The sequence below is a fragment of the Mixophyes fleayi genome, chromosome 10, assembly GCF_038048845.1.
Source record: "Mixophyes fleayi isolate aMixFle1 chromosome 10, aMixFle1.hap1, whole genome shotgun sequence".
In the NCBI taxonomy this organism is placed as follows: domain Eukaryota; kingdom Metazoa; phylum Chordata; class Amphibia; order Anura; family Limnodynastidae; genus Mixophyes; species Mixophyes fleayi.
In genome coordinates, this window is record NC_134411.1 from 33390815 (window position 1) to 33410222 (window position 19408).

The 19408-nt window shown below is 41.3% G+C and overlaps 1 protein-coding gene across 2 annotated transcripts in view; it reads left to right on the forward strand.

Annotated features, from left to right (window-relative positions):
• Nucleotides 1–19085, forward strand: part of CD82 (CD82 molecule) — a 45980-nt gene extending 26895 nt beyond the window's left edge. For both annotated transcript variants that reach the window (XM_075188332.1, XM_075188331.1), the window contains exons 2-9: nt 140–222; nt 8912–8984; nt 10428–10552; nt 11952–12026; nt 13674–13778; nt 14325–14480; nt 15309–15392; nt 18365–19085. In XM_075188332.1, the coding sequence (XP_075044433.1) occupies nt 157–222; nt 8912–8984; nt 10428–10552; nt 11952–12026; nt 13674–13778; nt 14325–14480; nt 15309–15392; nt 18365–18442 (762 nt within the window). In that variant the 5' untranslated portion in view covers nt 140–156 and the 3' untranslated portion in view covers nt 18443–19085. The remainder of the gene's footprint in view (nt 1–139; nt 223–8911; nt 8985–10427; nt 10553–11951; nt 12027–13673; nt 13779–14324; nt 14481–15308; nt 15393–18364) is intronic.
• The last annotated feature ends 323 nt before the right edge of the window (nt 19086–19408 follow it).

A 19408-nucleotide genomic window follows, 5' to 3' on the forward strand; every position in this document is an offset into this window, starting at 1 on the left:
TTTTGGGAGGTTTGGTTATGACCCCACAGACCGCAGGCTGATTTCTAATCTGAGGCCTGACAATCTATTTCATTGTTTTTATGCCGTTACTTCAATCTGTGCTATTAGTATTGCTGACCCTCTGTCTTCTTCTCCGCAGGATCCGACACCGACAAGATGGCAACTGGCGGCTGTATGAAAGTGACCAAGTACTTCCTGTTCCTCTTTAACCTCCTGTTTTTCGTAAGTACTGGTATTGGTAGGGGTTAAAGTGTAAAGATGATGACAGCTGGGTTTCCTGGTGAAATGTTAATTTTAGACGTTTTTTTTAGATCAGTTTATGCCCTCTGGGGTCATAGTACACATCAACAAGACCCCCCCCCCATCCATATGAGGTTGTTGTATTTCAGAGGTCACCATGTAGCTCCGCCCCCTTTGCCTACACGTCTCAATTGGTATCTTTATTGAGCGTGATCCACAGTGTCACATCCTGTAGATTGTACCACAGCAACCAATAGGCAGTTGCAACTGCATCAGAGAAGATGACCTTCAATCCGTGCGCACCCAATCCTTCACGCTCGTCGCCAACATCCCATAGACCACTGAGGTCCAGCTATTTATTCTCTGTCTGTTATAACATGTGTTTGTGGGATGAATACTATTCAAAATATGATGTCATCTAACAGTCTATGGAAGCTGGGACAGAAAAAAAAAAAATTGGGGGAAATTTTTGGAACAATATATCCGGCCCATGGGCCACCAGTTGGACAGCCCTGCTGTGTATACTGGAGATACTCTCTACTTATTTTTTTTGGGTGTGCCAGGCATTTACATGATCAGGTAATTTAAGGGATAATTATTATATATAATAACCTATTGTTTGAATAGGTTAATTAACAATGAGACCTAATTTAAGCCAGCCCTACCCAACATAACTATGACTAAGGCTGGGTACATTCTACAGGAACAATGTAACAATGCAATATTTTTAGCAATTTTACCAGCAACTTAAAAAAAGGACCAATCAGCATTTGGATTCATGTGTACACACTATTGAAGTTTTATATGATATACTGTCAGATCTGTGCTCTTCATCTGTGATAACCATCGGCTGAAAAGATGGTGACTCTGCACACTCCATAGAGATCTATGGACACTGCCGGTCCGGAGTGCATACACTCTGCAGGATTGGAACAACATCGTTCCATTGTTGAATGAGATTTTTAGTTCAGTTTAAAAATTTCGTTCAACGATTCGATGGACTTTGGAATAATATTCGGTCATTGTTGCACTAATGTGATATTGGGCTAACCGGTCGTTTATCTTCTGATTGTCCCAATAATTTACTGAAAACACTGTAGTGTTCCCGGCCTAACTTTGGCCGTAAACAACAGATTGAATTTGCTAGCAGGCAGGTCCTGCTGTTATCTATCAATCTGGTCGATGTTACAAAGATATTTCTAAGACTCGTGGTTCCACCAAACCACCATCGGTGTAAATAGAGAAAGTTTGGCACACCAGAAGAATCCTAGAATAACATTTAGGTATCTAGATCTGCCAATAATCACAACTTATACTGTCAAGATCAATCTCTGTTACACTCTGCTCAACCCCCCCCCCTCTACCCAACATACTATGTTCTACTGTGGGTTCTAGAGAAACAATGGAGCAGACTAAAAAGAAACAAACATATAGGAATACACTCACCAGACAGACCATGCACCACCTCTGTAGAAGCATGGGATATAAGAAGACAATCTATAACAACCTTCCTGAAAACCATCAGGAGCAAGAAGCAGAGAAATCAAAAGAACAATGCATACTATAGCTGCAATGATTATAAAGCCTACAAGACGAATACCATAGAAAAGTACAATAAAGTCGTACACAACACTGGAGGATTTGATCATTCAAAAGATAATTACTTGCAAGACCATCAACATAGAGCATATGCCCCCGTGGTCTGGGGTACATTGGACGAACAACAAGGCCACTCAGGGCTAAGATACTAGAACGAATGAATAATGCAAAAGAACAAACTCAGTAGAGCACTTCAATAACTACCACAACAGCCAAGGTACAGGACTGCAGCCTCATAGCAATTGACATTCAAGACGAAGTTGACATACTGAAAATCCTTACAGGACTGACGCTCAAGAGGACCTACAGATTGAAGACACCAGCTCCCAATAGACTAAAAACAGAGATCTACCTGTGGAGTTTTTACTAGGACACCATCTATCAGAACAAGGGTGATAGCTCCATGATGCAATCCTCTATATTTTGCGCACCAAAGAATTGATGCCAACCAAATTATTGCCAAAGCCTGTGACGAAAACCAGCCCGGCACACATGAGACATTTTTTCCCCCGTAGGATGTAGTAACATAAAACCGGAAGTAATGACTCCACTTGCTACGCAGACCAGAGCTCAGCTCCGGGACGTATACTCAGACATTTAGTAGCATTAAAGGACATCGACAACCGTTGCGTTTATCATTAAACAACTTCAGGAACAACAAAGAACTGATTCTCGTTCTCCATGGTCTGTAAAGAAACAGAAGTTACATCACACGTTTCCACACTGACCTCAAATCATCGCCAGGAGTTGTCTAACCACTTTTTACAGATAATAACAATATGAGACTAAGTTTTTAATATACGAAAAAAGGTCCAAAAGCTTTTTTTGAGAAGTTTAAAGAACTTCGTAGAGTTGGAAGTGATGTCACCTCCAGTAGAAAGCCCACTAAAATCATGCCAGGAAATGAAGGGGTAGAAGAAAGAAGTACAGTACCATTCACCCATAGCAAGCTGTGTGATAGCGAAACGCGTTTGGAGTTTTTGGACCACTAACTACAAAGAACAACCATGGCTGACAACCCACTGAGCTAAAATCGGGGGCCACTATTCCTTTCTCTGGCTGGACAAGTGACCAGCCAACTAGTGAGAAAACCAGCACCCACTCTGCATCTCCGATTTTTGTTTTTACCTATTTTTTACTTATTATATTTATCTTTTCATTCTTAATGGTTTCACTTACATTTTTTTACTCAAATTGAATTGCTGCACGTTGTCTTGCATCACTCTCCTGTTAACAAAAAAAACTAACTAAAAACAACACATATATTGTCCTTGCCGGAAGATTGAAACCACAAAAGGTTCAATTATTATGACAAGTACAATTATTTTTTTGGGTTTTATATTAGAACAATGTTTTTGTGGCGCTGTGATAATTGTGTAGACAGACATTAAACATGAATAAACCGAGCAGAACTTTTATTGCCTGACGATCTTAAGTGTAATAAAACATGTCCGTACCCGAGCAAGGCTCTAAAACAATAATAGCCGACGCAACTGCTGTGAGAGCCAACAGCATACAATACACTGGACCCGTGAAAATACATTGCTTTATTAACTTTTACAACTATGTCGGTCAGAAACAACTATGTTCGGCAGTCAGATGGGCGAGTCTGGGTTTGGCGGATCCCGGGAGAACGTTACCTGCCTGACTGCATTATGCCAACTGTGAAGTTTGGTGGAGGAGGGATAATGGTATGGGGCTGTTTATCAGGGTTTGGGCTAGGCCCCTTATCTCCAGTGAAGGGCAATCTTACTGCTTCAGCATACCAAGTCATTTTGGACAATGCTATGCTTCCAACTTTGTGGCAAGCGTTTGGGGAAGGTCCTTTTCTATTCCAACATGACTGTGCCCTAGTGCACAAAGCAAGGACTACAAAGGTTTGATGAGTTCAGGGTGGAAGAATTTGACTGGCCCACACAGAGCCAGTCAAATTCTCAACCCTCCCCCCCCATCAAACCCCTTTGGGATGAACTGGAATGGAGATTGTGAGCCAGGCCTTCTCTTCCAACATCAGTGCCTGACCTCATAAACGCTCTACAGAATGAATGGGCACGAGTTCCCACAGAAACACTCCAACATCTTATGGAAAGAAGCTGTTATCACTGCAAAAGGGGGACCAACTCCATATTAAAGTATATATATCTGAATACAATGTCATTACAGACCCTGTTGGTGTAATGATCAAGCGATGGAATACTTTTGTCCATATAGTGTACTTGTCCCTGTTTACTATGAATGCCCACAGTCCATTCTTTAGGTCCATCTAAAGTTTTCATGGAAGTCTGTGAGAAGAGCACAGACGTAGGGCAACATCTGCTAAAAGATATAATTAGTGACTTTCAATTTAAGGTGTTGCTTTAAAATGAACCAGATCCCAGGAGATGCGGTCAATCGCGTAATTTTGGCCCCACCCCTGCGCCAAAAACGTCGTTTTATTGCTGTGGGGCGGGACCAACTTACTCGTCAAAAATATGCGATTTGCAGTGAATCACGTCATTTTGACGAGTAAGTTGCCGTATGCGGGATACTTGCCTGCTCTCCCCAAATTTTGGGAGTCTCCCGGACATTCCGGGAGAGTTCACAAGTATGCTCTAAATGCAAAATATGTAAATGTTACCACCTAGTCTGTGATATGAAGGAGTGGAGTCATTTTTTTTTAAAAAAAAATTCTGATTGTTTTTCTCTGAAATGTAACAAATCCTATTACGTTGATAAATTGCAATAGGAACTTGCAACAGTCTCCCTGCCCTCGTGATAGGCTCCTATCTCTCTGCTTTGTCCCCCTGTCTGAACATTTGGCGGAATGAGGAAGAGATAAACCTTCTGATGAATGGTTTCCTGTTGCTAAACATTGCACTTGAAATCACTGGCGAAATAATCTCCTTTCGCCCCCCTGTGTTGTTTAGATACCAGTCACTTCTATGCTGGGGAGGACGAGGTCCTTGCTGTGTATGATCCACGTCACTAAGCTATAAGGAGTTAAGCAAAGCTTATGGTACATCTAGACATGCCTGCTGTGCACACACAGAACAGCTGTTATAAATGCTTTGCTGGCTATAATTTAGGGGGTGAGACTGGGAGAATAAGCAGAGGAGTGTTTGATATGAAGCAACTGTCCCCCCCGTCCTCCAGCGCTAGATCTGAAGGAGAGACAGCTGAGAATTTGGGGAATGCGCCTCTTTTTTTTCGTAAACTCTTTTCCCGTAACCCTTTCATTTCTGGCTTCTGCATCAGCAGTTAATAGTGGAGCAATGGCGTTCCGTCGTCGTTTAGTAGAGCGCTTTGCGTGCAAGTGTTTGGATTGGCTCTTTGGCGCTGTGAACTGATTTTCCTGGCAGCGAAGAGGTTATCCTTAAATTGGTCTCGTCTGTGGATGAGCCAGAGGTTCTTTCCCAGAAGTCAACAGACAAAAAAAACCCGGAGATTCCAGCAAAGCATGCTGGGACTAAGCGCTTTATTGCTATGCCTGTCTTACATGTTTATCCAACAGCCAAAAAATGAAATTGGTCTTTCGGATGAAAGTGTATGTGAATGTCTCTTCAACATGCCCCTGGCCCCAACAACACACACAGGTTTCTTGTGAACTGATAGGCCGCGTTGTCATGAATATTGTTCAACAAACAAAATGGCTGCCTCCATCGTTGTGACTGAGCGGTGCGTGACTTGATAGGCTGCCTTCTACTGGATACTGGGTCATCCAAAAAAATGTCATCTTCATCTCTGTGTAGACGACGTGCACTTTAAGGAAACGCTGTATCGTCAGACTGATACGTATTTTAAAAAAATCTTCTCTTGCCGCAGCTGTCCCTACTTTTCGCCCAAGTATTCATAGGTGCACTCGCTCACATCTCTGTTTTGGGAGTAACCACAAACAATTTTGTGGGATTTTGTGTCTGACCGAAAACGTTGCGGAAAGTGTGAAAACGTCACTTCAAGGTCAACTTTACTAACACGTACCTCCCGCCATTTTAAATGTCCTTGCCGCCAATCGGCCCTTATACGCCCACATTCCAATAAGGGTCTTAAAGGATCATTGAGAGGGAGGGATCACTAGGGATGTCTTTTTAAGATGGGCCACTTTTGTGTTTGAAGGTTCTTATTATATTGATCGAGATTGTTGAAAAGTCATCCAATTGGCTAAGGCCAAATGGTTTTGTGGGGTGAAAATGCTTTCCAGCTCCCTACATGCACCGTCTCTCCCCTACATGCACCTCTCCCCAACCCTTCAGTCTCCTTTATATAGTCTTGTCCCACAAAGCGAATTCTTCTTTTTGCATAACTAGGTACATTCATGCACCTAACCCGTCTCGAGCAAAGGCACACCCCGACCCACTCAGCACCAGCCATCGGAACGTGTCTCTGCCATCTTGTTTCACCAATCCATGCAATTATACAAAAACCGTCCTGCAGACGGCGCTTTTGCATTTCCTAAGTAATGCTTTACTGCTATTCGGGTTTATCGGCCAACAATTTTAATACGTGGAATAATGCTGCCCTGAATGTTATACTGAACAGGAAAAAATAAGAAATTGAAAGTAAATTCAGGGGCCGTCTGTGCTTGGTACCCACCGATACGGTACATAAACCAAAGACCAGTATTCTTTTCCTTTAGAACTTATTCTCCAAACACTCTTGTTAGCATATCTCTATCATGACATCAGCGTACTGACAGTTATATCGCTCCAAATTTAGTTTGCTCAAGGGAAAGTGGCATTTCCTGGTTCTCTGTTGTTTTTGCATATTTGTGTGGGAAAAAAACCAACACAAAGATATATTTTTAACGTTAACTGTCAGAGCGCGAGTGTAAAACAGAACAGAAATTAGGATTTGTGCCAGAGAGCATGAACGGTTTGTGGCAGGGTGAATCCCCCGTGACGTTCCGGGCAGCTCGCAGTCATTCTGATTTAGGGTTCGGAACAAATGGACAACTCATGCAGGGAAGATTCAGCCTGTATGGCAGTTTTATTTTTACACTGTGATTTAAAGATGAACTAGTATGCCACCCCCTCCCCCCCCACCACCACTCTGCAGAACAACATAGTTTCGCCATGTGTCCCACCTTTTTATCTTGGAAAATCTTTAAAAAAATTGAGTGACGTAGTCATGCTGTTGCGCCTCGGAAGCGTTTCAGCGCTTCCAATGTGTTAAACCGCCACCCAATCCCTCTTCCTCTCCCCTAAATCACCCCTATACTACAGAGCTTGCAATCTACATACGTTCTGATAAGGACCAGCCACATCTGCATTATATCTAATGGCTAAAAAAGAATAATCCCTGTTTATCAGTAAGATTTGTTTTTTTTCTCTTTTATAACTGTCCAGTGTATTACTGTGCAGCTCTGCAGACATTAATATATATGGGAGCTGACATATTGCTTGCTCTGTCAAATGCTTGTAAACACTGTCTTACTAGTGCCACTTAGTGGCCGTAAAAGATATTTTAGAGATGGGAGTATGTTTATAAAACCTATTTACTTATTGTCACTGTGAGCACGTGTTGCCATTAACATGATTGTGGATTTTATGAAACTCTACCTCAATGAAATGAGGTCTTTTTAATTAAAGAGGTGCTTGCCCTAGTCCCACAAGTGAGATAGTTGTACTATTTTGCTTTCTATCCAGGAGTCATAATAGAACTTATATCTCACTTATGTTGGTTTAAAGAGTAGAGTCTACATTTTTAACTATTTTAGTTGACCAATGTGGCCCTAAGATCTAAGCGTTAAATTGAGAAAATCTCTGCCATAGGTATTACTGGTTTTGTAATCATGTAGTTTTGGGATAAGTTTGTTTGTGTTCATGACTTAACTCTGATTGTCTGTTAGCCCCGCCCTTCTCGTTACTCGTCTTCCTAATCTTGTAGGACAGGTTGGTCCAGTTTTCCGCAGGACGGTATTAACTGTTCAGATCCGGGCTCGTGAATGGTTTCATCTCATGATATTGACACAGTGAGAATAGGAATAGGCCTGGAACACTAAGTAATCCCGATTAACCTCTCAATGGGATGAGCACCGAGCAACCTGATCCATCCAATTTGGGAACAGATCTGGTTCCACGACCCAGTTCTCAGCAACCGAATCTGCCAATTACCAGGCATACTTAAAGTGCTAGAATGAAATTGGTCAGTCTGAATGATACGGGTGTTGGGGAGGGTATGTCTGTAAACAGCAGAGGGGCGGCAGATGTGACGTTAAATAGATACTAAAGGAAATGGCTAATATTATGCATTATTATTATTACCATTTATTTATATAGCGCCACCAATTCCGCAGCGCTGTACAGAGAACTCACATCAGTCCCTGCCCCCATTGGACTTACAGTCTAAATTCCCTAACACACAAAGAACAGAGACAGACAGACACACAGACTAGGGTCAATTTGTTAGCGGCCAATTAACCTACCAGTATGTTTTTGGAGTGTGAGAGGAAACCAGAGCACCTGGAGGAAACCCACGCAAACACGGGGAGAACATACAAACTCCACACAGATAAGGCCATGGTCGGGAATTGAACTCATGACCCCAGTGCTGTGAGGCAGAAGTGCTAACCACTGAGCCACTGCGCTGCATTAGCAGCTTTTGATGTACTATTAAATCAGAATATATTTCTTCATCGTAATAGGAGCAATTTAAGTATATATCTCAGATTCCAAAATATATTAAATGCTGAGAGTACATAACCTGATCCTAATTCCATTATTTACCAATTTTTCCTAAATTCCATAGATCGCCCCCCAGGCTTTCAAGGTTTGTCCATGAAAGGTTCTGTTTAGTGGCGCAGTATTATTCATTGTGTTATGTTTAGAGACAAATAAACTCTCATTCTGTCTGTTGTACGAGATGGGACTTATTACAGTACAAGGGTCGGGAGGCGTTGGTGGGGGCATCTTCTAGGCTGGGAGTAACGCCCTTTGTCCACATTGATCTACCTTCCCAAGCACAGTGTGAAGGAAGCAGATCAGTAATAGCCAATATTCTGTACTCTTCCGCTTGTACTGGGCACCAGAGCCTGGATTCCACTCTCACATTGTACCTAACACAGCTCACACTTCTCTTGTATTCATTTTATTTCCAGATTCTTGGAGCAGTGATCCTTGGCTTCGGAATATGGATTCTTGTGGACAAAACCAGTTTCATAGCTGTGTTACGTGAGTATGCAATAAATCCAGTTATTACACCAATACCATCAGAGTAGTTATCCATTATATGGATCTGTTTTTACCACCAGCGATTCTTATCCTTTAACAGTTTTCCTAAAATACCCTGGAAGGTGGTAATGCACAATATACTTGTATTATGGATGTATATATAATGATAGATTAGTGATAGCCTGGCATCTTCTAACAAAGCCATCCTGGCAGATGATGGCTTGTAGAAAATTTAGAAATCCCCTGAGATTCATTGATCGGCAGTAACATTCCAGAGACGGTTAAAGTGCGATAGCGAAGGTGATCCGGTCTGCGCGTGTGTCGCCAAATCTGAGGCGTCCAACCGCTCAGCGCTCAGGCTGTTTTTCAAACCGGTTCGTCTTATCGGAAAAAAAAAAATATTTTAAACTTTGCTCAAATTGCAGAAAAGTTTGATCAGTTAAAAAAAAAAATTAATCTAAATTAGAATCAAAATCATTCGACCATGGTCCCATTCGGCCTTCGGTTCGATAGAGTCTGTACCTGGGCGAGCTGGATCAAACTCATTCCAACTTAAATTAACGCATTTTAGTGATTTATAATTCCGAGCTGCCAACAGTTCACAACTTGAATTTAAAAAAATACGGTAAAATATTTTTTTTTTGTTTAAAAATAATATTTAGATGGTGTTTAAAAATAAAAATATTTAAAAACACAAATTTTAATGTGAACTTGAAGCGTCATCAGCAAAGACACAAGCTGCATATTTTGAATCGGGGTCAATGAGCATATGGTACGACAGACATGTCATTGTGCAGATGAAACTTGTTGAATTTTGCATTGGTTTGAAACGTTTAAGCATCGTTCATTATTAGTGTTTAAGTCCATATATGTTATTGTCCCCATGGCTAAAACTGCCATGTTAGTATCTACATGTATAACGTTGATGGGGACAGCCGGATATATTATGTTGCACAACGTTGTCCAACTGGACCTACCAGCTGTCCCAGTCAACACCTAAACCAGCGTTGGGCAACAAGCAGTCCGCTGAGCCTTCGTTTGTGGCCTCCCAGCCGACTGCTCCCGATCTTATCAGAACGGGGGCTGCTGACCTCAGAGACATGTGACCTCTGCACAGCGCAGGGAGGTCACGCGGCATCTCGGTGGGTGAGCTAGTGCACTGTGCCCTCCCTCCTTCATCTATGTGGCCCCTTTGAAGGCTGGAGGGCCACAAACGCAGTCCTCCACCTCTTCCACGTTACCTATCACTAATCTAAGTGATCCTATTCTGATGTGGAATGAGCGATATTTTTGAACTGTCCATGCTGTAATTTGTAGCCAGTTAGATAGACTTTGGAAGCCTACTCCTAGTATATGTCATCACTCCGCCTCCGCGAAAACGTCTGTGTCCAGCACGGCAAAGTCTGATACTTGTGTGACCTTACGTTGTTCTTCTGTACACAGAGAACTCCTCTACGTCATTAAAAACCGGCTCGTACATCCTGATTGCCGTAGGAGGGGTCACGATGGTGATGGGTTTCCTGGGCTGTGTGGGAGCCGTGAACGAGGTCCGTTGCCTCTTGGGAATGGTGAGTATACGAGTGATGGTTACTTTACAAGCAGCGTTATCATTTTGATGGTTATATATTATAATTATATCGCTGAGGTTCTGAGCCAGGTTTGTGAATTAAATAGACGATGATCTAAAAAATGTCCTTTATTTTTTTGTAACTAGCGCAAGGGATGATATATTTGAGATATAGTTTTATATCTGGTGTTTTTGTGCTGGTGGAAGACACAACTCCCTTCATTTACTTTTAGCCTGAAAAATTATACTTACTGTACTCTGAGGATTTTGTCACATCCCCAGTGAAGTTATTACCGCCTCCTATGTTGTTACAATGCCCCAAGATATCGTATTAAGAGAAGATTATCTCATCTGAAATAGATTTACAGTAGGTAAAATAATTATGGGGAAATAGAAGGCAAACATTGGCAATTTTCTTGAGTGGCGAGCTCTGCAAGCAGACTTATTCGTGCCATCACAGAAACTAAGTAAATCCCTATAACAGCAATATTTTATACATCACTAGCTGCATTACTATGGCTAAATTTTAAAATGTAGCAATTACGTGTTAATGCTGATTTATAGGATAATTCCACTTTCAAACAAGTGACTTTCATTAAATATATTAAGCCCAAATAAACATTAACAATAAAAATGTCACCAGGGAGCTTTAGTTGGAAAGAACCAGCAATTCTTGGCCCCCTGTGGAGTGATACTGTTTTTGTGCTCTGAGTAACAGAGACTTCTATGCAGCTTTAGGACTCCCCGGGCTGTCCCTTTCTGCTTCACCTTCCATTTTGTGTTACCGTCTCTGCAAGCGTTAGCTGTGTGCATGACCCAGACTGTAAGTAGCTTGGTGATGATGTCACAGGGCAGAGACCAATCATGTTTAGTGCTGTTAATGGATACACACACGTGCAGTATGTACTATATGGGGCAGATTCAACTTGGCATGAGGTGAGGCAGTGTATCTCCGGAACAGTCCACGGAGACATATTGCGTCAGAGTTTTTACTAAAATCTCAGCACATTTTCCCTTGTGTCCCATAGAGACGTGAGGGAAAGGGAGCGTAGATTTCTGTGCCTTATTAGTCGGCGATGTTAGGAGGCACTTTGTGGCTAATTAAATCTCCCCCTATGAGTTATAGTTTATTGCCACTATCATTGCACAAAGTGCAGTGATATCGCTGCAGGCAGCAATTCCCCCACTAGAAAAATATTATGAAAATATACAGAGCTAGAAAGTAGCTGCTGGGATTGACAGAACCCCAGAAAATATATTTCTGGGGTCACACTAATAAACAAAAATGCAGATGCCTTTCTTTGGCAAATAATAGCTTTATTACAGATATTATTTAAAATTGTAATTATTCTTTAATATTTAGACAGCTCTGCCTCACTGTTCCTCTGTTTATGTTACAGTATTTCACCTTTTTGCTGCTCATACTGATCCTGCAGATTGTCGCTGGAGTGCTGATTTACTTCCAGAGGGATCCGGTCAGTAAACCTTATTGTCTCACCTTAAATCTCTGCTCCTCTTTTGTCTGTCTCATGTTATGTAATTTTCCGTCAGCTAGAAATGGTTGAATGGTTTCATTCTACTCCAGGTTGTGTAGAAGAATTCCCGCTTGTTACAGACAAAAAGCAGAGCATAGTCTGGCCCTCTAAGGGTGCTGGGAAATTGCCTTGTCAATATTTATAACAGGCCTGCTCTCCAGGTGTTGTGAAACTACAAGTCCCAGCATGCTTTGCCAGTATATGATAGCTGGTAAGGTATGCTGGGACTTGTAGTTTCATAAAACCTAAAGAGCTACAGGTTGGCCAGGTCTGGACTAGTGTCAGAAGCCAATTAACCACCTACTTCGAACTCAACTTTGACCTCTCTGCGCACCCCCTACCCCCACAGTGGATAGCTACACATAGGGACCGCGAGGAGACAAGTACGGAGACAAGAGTAGAATTGCGCTGCGCTTTCTTCCATATTTGGTTTAGTACATAGGCACCAAAGGTTTTTTTTATTGCCATTTCAGATACCAGCAGCCCTGCTATTGGGATATGAGGAGATTGTTCATGTTTCCCTCAGATAATACTTATATTTATGTATATTAACTACAGTGTGAGGAGAAACATAGAAGATTTGGGGAGGTTGGCGGTTAAGTAAATGCCCCCTACCTCTGGTACGCATTCACTTTTAACCCCACTATGGCACTTGGATGTCATATCTTAAGAAATAGATATTAAATACATTGCCGGACTCAGCACATTTTAAAACCACCTCTTTTATAAATACATCGCCCTTCATTGGCGGCTGCATTTGGGGTTTTTTTAGGCTATTTCCGACACTAAAATTGTGGGTGTTATATTACTCACTTCATGAGAAAGTATCTGAACTAATGGGTACTAGTGGTTTGGAAAGAGGAAGTGAGTTTAATTTGTCATAAGATCACAAATGTAGATGATTGTTAAAAATAAAAATAAAAAAAATAGTTTTACGTAGGATACAAGTATGAGTGTGTTTCATGATTTTGAAATGAATTAAAACCTTGCACACCTAAATACCCCCTCAGTGTGTTGATGAGAGAAAAATAAAATATTTTTCCTGATTTGTCATTGCAGCGAATAAGAATTTGGACTTTGTACCTCGTACTAAATAAGGCTATCCAGTTCAAACTTGAATTTTAGCTTAGAATATGGTCTGAAGATAGATAGATAGATAGATATATATATATATATATATATATCTATGCACATATGTGTGTGTGTGTGTGTGTGTATATATATATATATATATATATAATGTGTGTATATATATATATAATGTGTGTATATATATATATATATATATATATATATATATATATATATATGTGTTGCTAGTGCAAACAGAAAATATATAACTCACACCTGAAACATGCCTAAGGTTTGGTGATAGAAAATAAAAAAGCATAAATTGCAAAGCATGGTATGTCAGTTATGCTCCACATGAATCCACAATCTGCAGAATGTGCAGAAAATTATATTTGCTTGCCCTTGTTGTTATGGGTATATTTGTTGTTCTGTATTTGCTTTCTGTTCTAAATCACTTCCTATATATCACCAGTAAACTAACTATTCAACACTTCTTATGTCTCATGTCCAAAACAGCTTAAAGCTGAGATATCGTCCACGATTCATAAACTGATTGTGGAATACAACCCGGGGGACACCCCGAAAAGTGCGGAGAGTACGTGGGATTATATCCAGCATACTGTGAGTATGGGCCCTGTGATTTATTCTAAAATAAATTGTCATTACAAGGAGAGCTGCTGTGAATATGGACAGGTCAAGGTGGTTAATGGACTTGTCCGCATTATAACAGTGCACATGAGCGTTTACACCCAGAGAAACGATACAGTAAGGACGTAAGCTCACACCAGCTGGCACCAGCCCTAAGGATGCAGAAACTGTATAAAGCATTTTGATAACCTTGTATCTGCAGAATGTTTTGTCTGGAGTGGTAAATGTTTAGGTGAAAGTTTGGCAGGGCAGACATCCCTTGAAATTGGCAATCACAATATATCAGATATCATTAGACCTTTAAACTGGGCTGTATGTATTATATAGGCTACTATAAGCACCTTCCATGAGGGGAGAGGGGGCAATGGTTCCCATCCCACCCAAAATCCACCCACAAATATATATATAAAGATATCTGGCGGGGTGTTGGTTAGTAGGTATTAGAGGTTATAATCACACGACTTGGTGAATTATTCGTGACGTACTGCGGCTCACGTTTTGTACCGTTTTCGGTTACAGCTGAAGTGCTGCGGGTGGACCGGATACCAGAATTGGACGGAAAATCCAAATGTTGGAAACAACACAAATTACTTCCCATGCTCCTGTGTCAGTAACACCAATATGACCTCACCGTCCGGCTTCTGCAGTATCAACGCCACAGATCTCTATCAGACCGTGAGTATCGGAGTCTCTGGTGAAGATAGATGGCCAGCTCTTCAGGAAACTTGTTTGGTTTAAAATAATTGTACTGATTGTTATTATTTTTTATTCTTTGTGTTATGATATCACAGTGGAGACACTTTGTGGGCTCAGACTATATTTTTGAGAATGCTGCCTAACAAATCACTAGTTCTTAGTGCCTTAATTCCAGCCTCGTCCCTGTACTTTAAGACTAAGACATCTTAGCATTGTTTTCCGAGCAAACAGCGAGGGCCTTTTCCCACCCTTCTGCTGATCCTAGTTTGGCACTTTTTGGACACATTCCAGCATCAATGTGAGTCATTGTTCTCTGCAACGTCCACACTAGTGATCACAGACAGTGGTACTCCCACCTACTTGGGGGTACCACTGTTTAAAAGAGGGGACTACCCACTTTAAAACACGTTTCTGTAGTTGCCAGTATGGGGGCGATCAAAGCTTTTTCTTAAAGCCTCCCCTATCTCTGGTCTCTCTCACTCTGTTTTGTCCCAAGTGTTGGTGGCTGCCCACACGCCACTCTGTGATGTCATCACGATGATGTCACTGGCTCCACCCCTTCAACTGACGGCGGAGGATGGAAATACGCATCGATCAGTGAGTGTTTCCTTCCTCCTCGTGCACCGATGAGGACAAGTGGCACTCGGCAGGGAATGGATTAATGATATCACAAGTTCCTAATTAGTTGGGCCTCGTGCTTCAGTGGTGTCAGTAGGTCAGCCCATAAAATGACTCTAAACTTTGTACGATATAAAGGTGACCCAATTTCTGAACGTCAGCTTTGTCCCGTCCCCCCCCCCCCCCCAGGGCTGCGAGACGCAAGTGGAGAGCTGGCTGCAGGACAATCTGGTCATTATCCTGGGAGTGTGCATCGGAGTCGCTGTGATAGAGGTAAGACGGTCAGCGTTTATCAAACCGCTAAATCATTTCATCACCTGTTGCCAGATGCTGTCAGTCGCCAACGTTTGCATTAAAACACCTTTATCATTTTTCAGTACCGAGTTGTATCTCAACATATATTTTAGAATATTATTACACCGTTAATGAACTTTACATATTTAAATTAATTCCATCCTAACAGTCATTTTTCATTAGTATATACCTGCGTTATTCATTTGGGTTTTTTAGATATTCTCCCAATTAGAATATATCTAGCAGCTTAATTGTTTTTTGGTTGTGTTTTTTTTTTTTTGTAAGATTAATTGTTTTGTTTTTTTTTGTTTGTTTTTGTTTTTAATGTTGACATTCAATTACTTTAATGTATATAATAATCTCATACTCCCCACAAAACAATGCAGGTGGGGTCCTTACCTGGTGATTGAACTTTGTCTATGAAAACAAATAGATACACTGTAAAAAAGACTGTTTCTCTCCCCAAAATACAGTTGAACAATTGAGAAAAGTTAATACTGTCAAACACCCAATGAATTATGTGAATGAAAATAATGTGCCCCCCACAGAAAGTTCAGTTAATGTTATCGATGAAACAGAACATGTCATCTAATTATTTATATATATATATATATATATATATGTGTGGAATATTAAGTGAACACTACAATATAGAGTCTCAAAATTAGTTTGACGACCATTCTAGAAATCTAAATTTCAGAAGGAAAAAATTAACATTTTGAGCAGATTTTTACCTACACAAAATAGTCATCAATTATACACTTATAATGGTTACCTTTTAAACATATATTTGAAATGCTACAATTTCGAAAAATTTGTCCACTTTCCCACATTAGTGTATTCTGTTCTCCGGGCAGATTTGTTTATTGAAATTGTCCTCAGATTAGAAAACAAATTAGCTGAGTTCTGAGCATTGAATCCAACCATAATAATCATCTGATCTGTTGTCTCACATATTGCCGTTCGCAGACGTAGCGTTAGTGTTCATGATAGTGGACAGCTGGCCCGATAACGCCGCGTCTCGGGCTCAGAGCAGAGCGGGATGCCGAAAAGCCATGCAGTGATTACCATTCAGATCGTTTATTAGACGCCTTCATGTGGGTTTGTAGGTGATCTGGTAATGTGGCCATTCGCAGACGTAGCGTTATTGTTCATGATAGGGGGGAGCTGGCCCGATAACGCCGTGTCTCTGGCTCAGACCAGAGCAGGATGCCCATAAGCCATGCAATGATTACCGTTCAGATCGTTTATTAGACGCCTTTATGTGGGTTTGTAGGTGATCTGGTAATGTGGTCATTCGCTGATGTAGCGTTATTGTTCATGATAGGGGACAGCTGGCCCGATAACACCGCGTCTCGGGCTCAGACCAGAGCAGGATGCCCATAAGCCATGCAATGATTACCGTTCAGATCGTTTATTAGACGCCTTCATGTGGGTTCGTAGGTGATCTGGTAACGGGGCCGTGAGCGCCAAATTGACGCATCTCATCCTATCATTGCTCAGACAGTTCCATGTCTGTCCAGTATAAATAAAATAATCAAATATGCCTCAATGGAATTCCCTGAAGATGACGTTCCCCTTTAAATTAGCCAGCAGTTTGTTAAACAAGACGTAGAGATCTAGGATAACGGGAGTTATGTATGTTCCTAGACTGGCCTTGCTAAAATAAATGGATTTTATCTTATTAACTATAGAGCCCCAAATAAAACCGTTTTATGGTTTTTCTAAATGTATTTGTCAGTACTGTGTCTCCACGAGAGTTTGGTGATATCTTACTTTGATTACACAATTAGCGCTTAGGGAGGAAAGCTACAGAAATTACAACTGCAGCTAGAGGTGAAGGGATTGTCCACTTTTGGACAACATTTCCTCCTTAAAATAACCCGCCACGCCTTGCTGCAAATAGGGGACTATCCCCTGACCATGTTGTGGACTGAACCCATGGATGTAGCTGATCAATTCACCGGTACCTCATGATTTATTGTCAGGCAGCGACGTCACTGGTTCCTGCAGAATGATTTGGCTGCCCACAAAATGTCCGCCTTCAGCGTGTCTAGGTGTCAGGTCTACTTAAACCACAACTGTAATAGATAGTGAAGCACATAGCGCCATCTATAGGCTGTGAGAATGTACCGTCCCTACTTTCCAGTAGATTTTGAATGGGGTATTTTGTTTATAGTATTTCTAGTCTAAACCTGCATGTTGTTATTTTTATCCTTATAAAAATACAATCACCCCCTCTGCTGGCAAATTGATGTCTAGGTGCTGCGTTTGCGCAGTGTAGCGGCCATTTTGCACCTCCTAAATGACCTCAAGTGCGTTTAACTCCAGCACAATAATCTAAGTTTTATTTGTCATTTTCTTTTCACTGTTTAAAAAACCTATAAAAAAATAGAAGTTTTCATAATCATTTTGGGAGATCATGACTTATGAGACTTGGATCACTGTAGTTAGTTACATCAGGCAGACGCGGTTGTCGTAGAAAGATCAGTAAATTTTTGACGATACTTTTTCTGTTTGAGGTTATTTACTTAGTGATCCACAGGTAAGATTATGTCCCATTTACTTTTATAACTACCTTGGATAATACTAGATCCGTCATCTGTCGTCTGCATCCTGAGGCGGCGGCCATTTTGTGCCCTGAGGAAATATTTATGAGAATACAGCCTAGCAGATTAAGGACCAGGGGCTCATTAGTGTCTGTCAGGTTTTGTGACTATTACTCGTGATTAATAAGGGACAACGGTGAGGTCACTGGTATCTGGTCGTCAAATCAGCTTCCCAGGAATAATTGTCTGGCCTACAAAATGGCTGCCTCGTTGCTATGCCTACGCGGAAGCTGCTCTTTAAGTGCCCACCTCGGGCTTCATTACAGATGTGGGTTTCTGTCGTGCTTTTACCACATGATTTTCCTTCAAACCTCACACTGTGTCCCTCTTTTTTTACTCTAGCTAATCGGTCTGATTCTGTCTATGTGCCTCTGCCGGAGCATCCACAACGAAGATTATACCAAGGTGCCGAAGTACTGAGGACAGTCAGCGTCCCCTAATCTGCATTGGATACCCCCCCTGATAGAAGATGTGAGGGGGCAATTAAATGTTCCCTTATACCATTCCAACGCCCCCACATCCCCCCCAGATGTGCCACCATGTATATCTACTCACCCGTGTACAAATTACAAACAGAACAACACTTGGTTGTTTCACCACTTGGATGATTCAGACAATACTGGGGGGGAGGGGGATTAGTATTCCCTACAAATTAATGCCTTATATAGTGTAGAATTTGTTTATAAAGATAATTAGTTCGCAGAAGGATTTGATAGAATAAGAGAACGGAGATTAGAGCTGCATTAGGCAATCTGTGGCTCTCTAGCCGCTGTGGAACTACAGGTCTCAGCAGGCCACGGCTGGACTTGGACGCTCCATAACAGCTGAAGAGCCACGGGTTACTTAAACCCGCCTCAAGGCCGGTTTCGCTCTGTTAATGATAAATGCTTTGTATAGTGTTGTATAAAAAAAAAAATAAGGAGCAAAGTTATCTAATAGAGCATTTTATTTCTGTATAAAATATAGTTGTAAATAAAAGCGTGGTACGCTGAGCCGCTGATCGCTGTGCTTGTGTGACTGGACGGGTAACCGTGAAACCATTGAAGTCCCCCAATTCCTATTACATGACAGGAATGTACCCCTCTTTTCTGTTAATGACACCGTAAGACACTCAAAATTTTCTGTAATGGAGACATTTTCTGTGATATATGTCAGGACATGTATGATAACTGGTGTACGGGTAACTGTGTGAATATAGCGATGGCACCAGCAGCCAATCACACGTAAGCTTTCATTTTCCAAACTGCTGTTGTAATCTGTCATTTTTCTCTGGTTAAAAGGTTACGTCAGCTTTTTTTTTTTTGCACCGTTTTTTAAGAATGCTCCCCATTGGCTCAAATCTCTGAGTGTGTGTAAATTAAACACAATGGGAAAACAAAATAATTT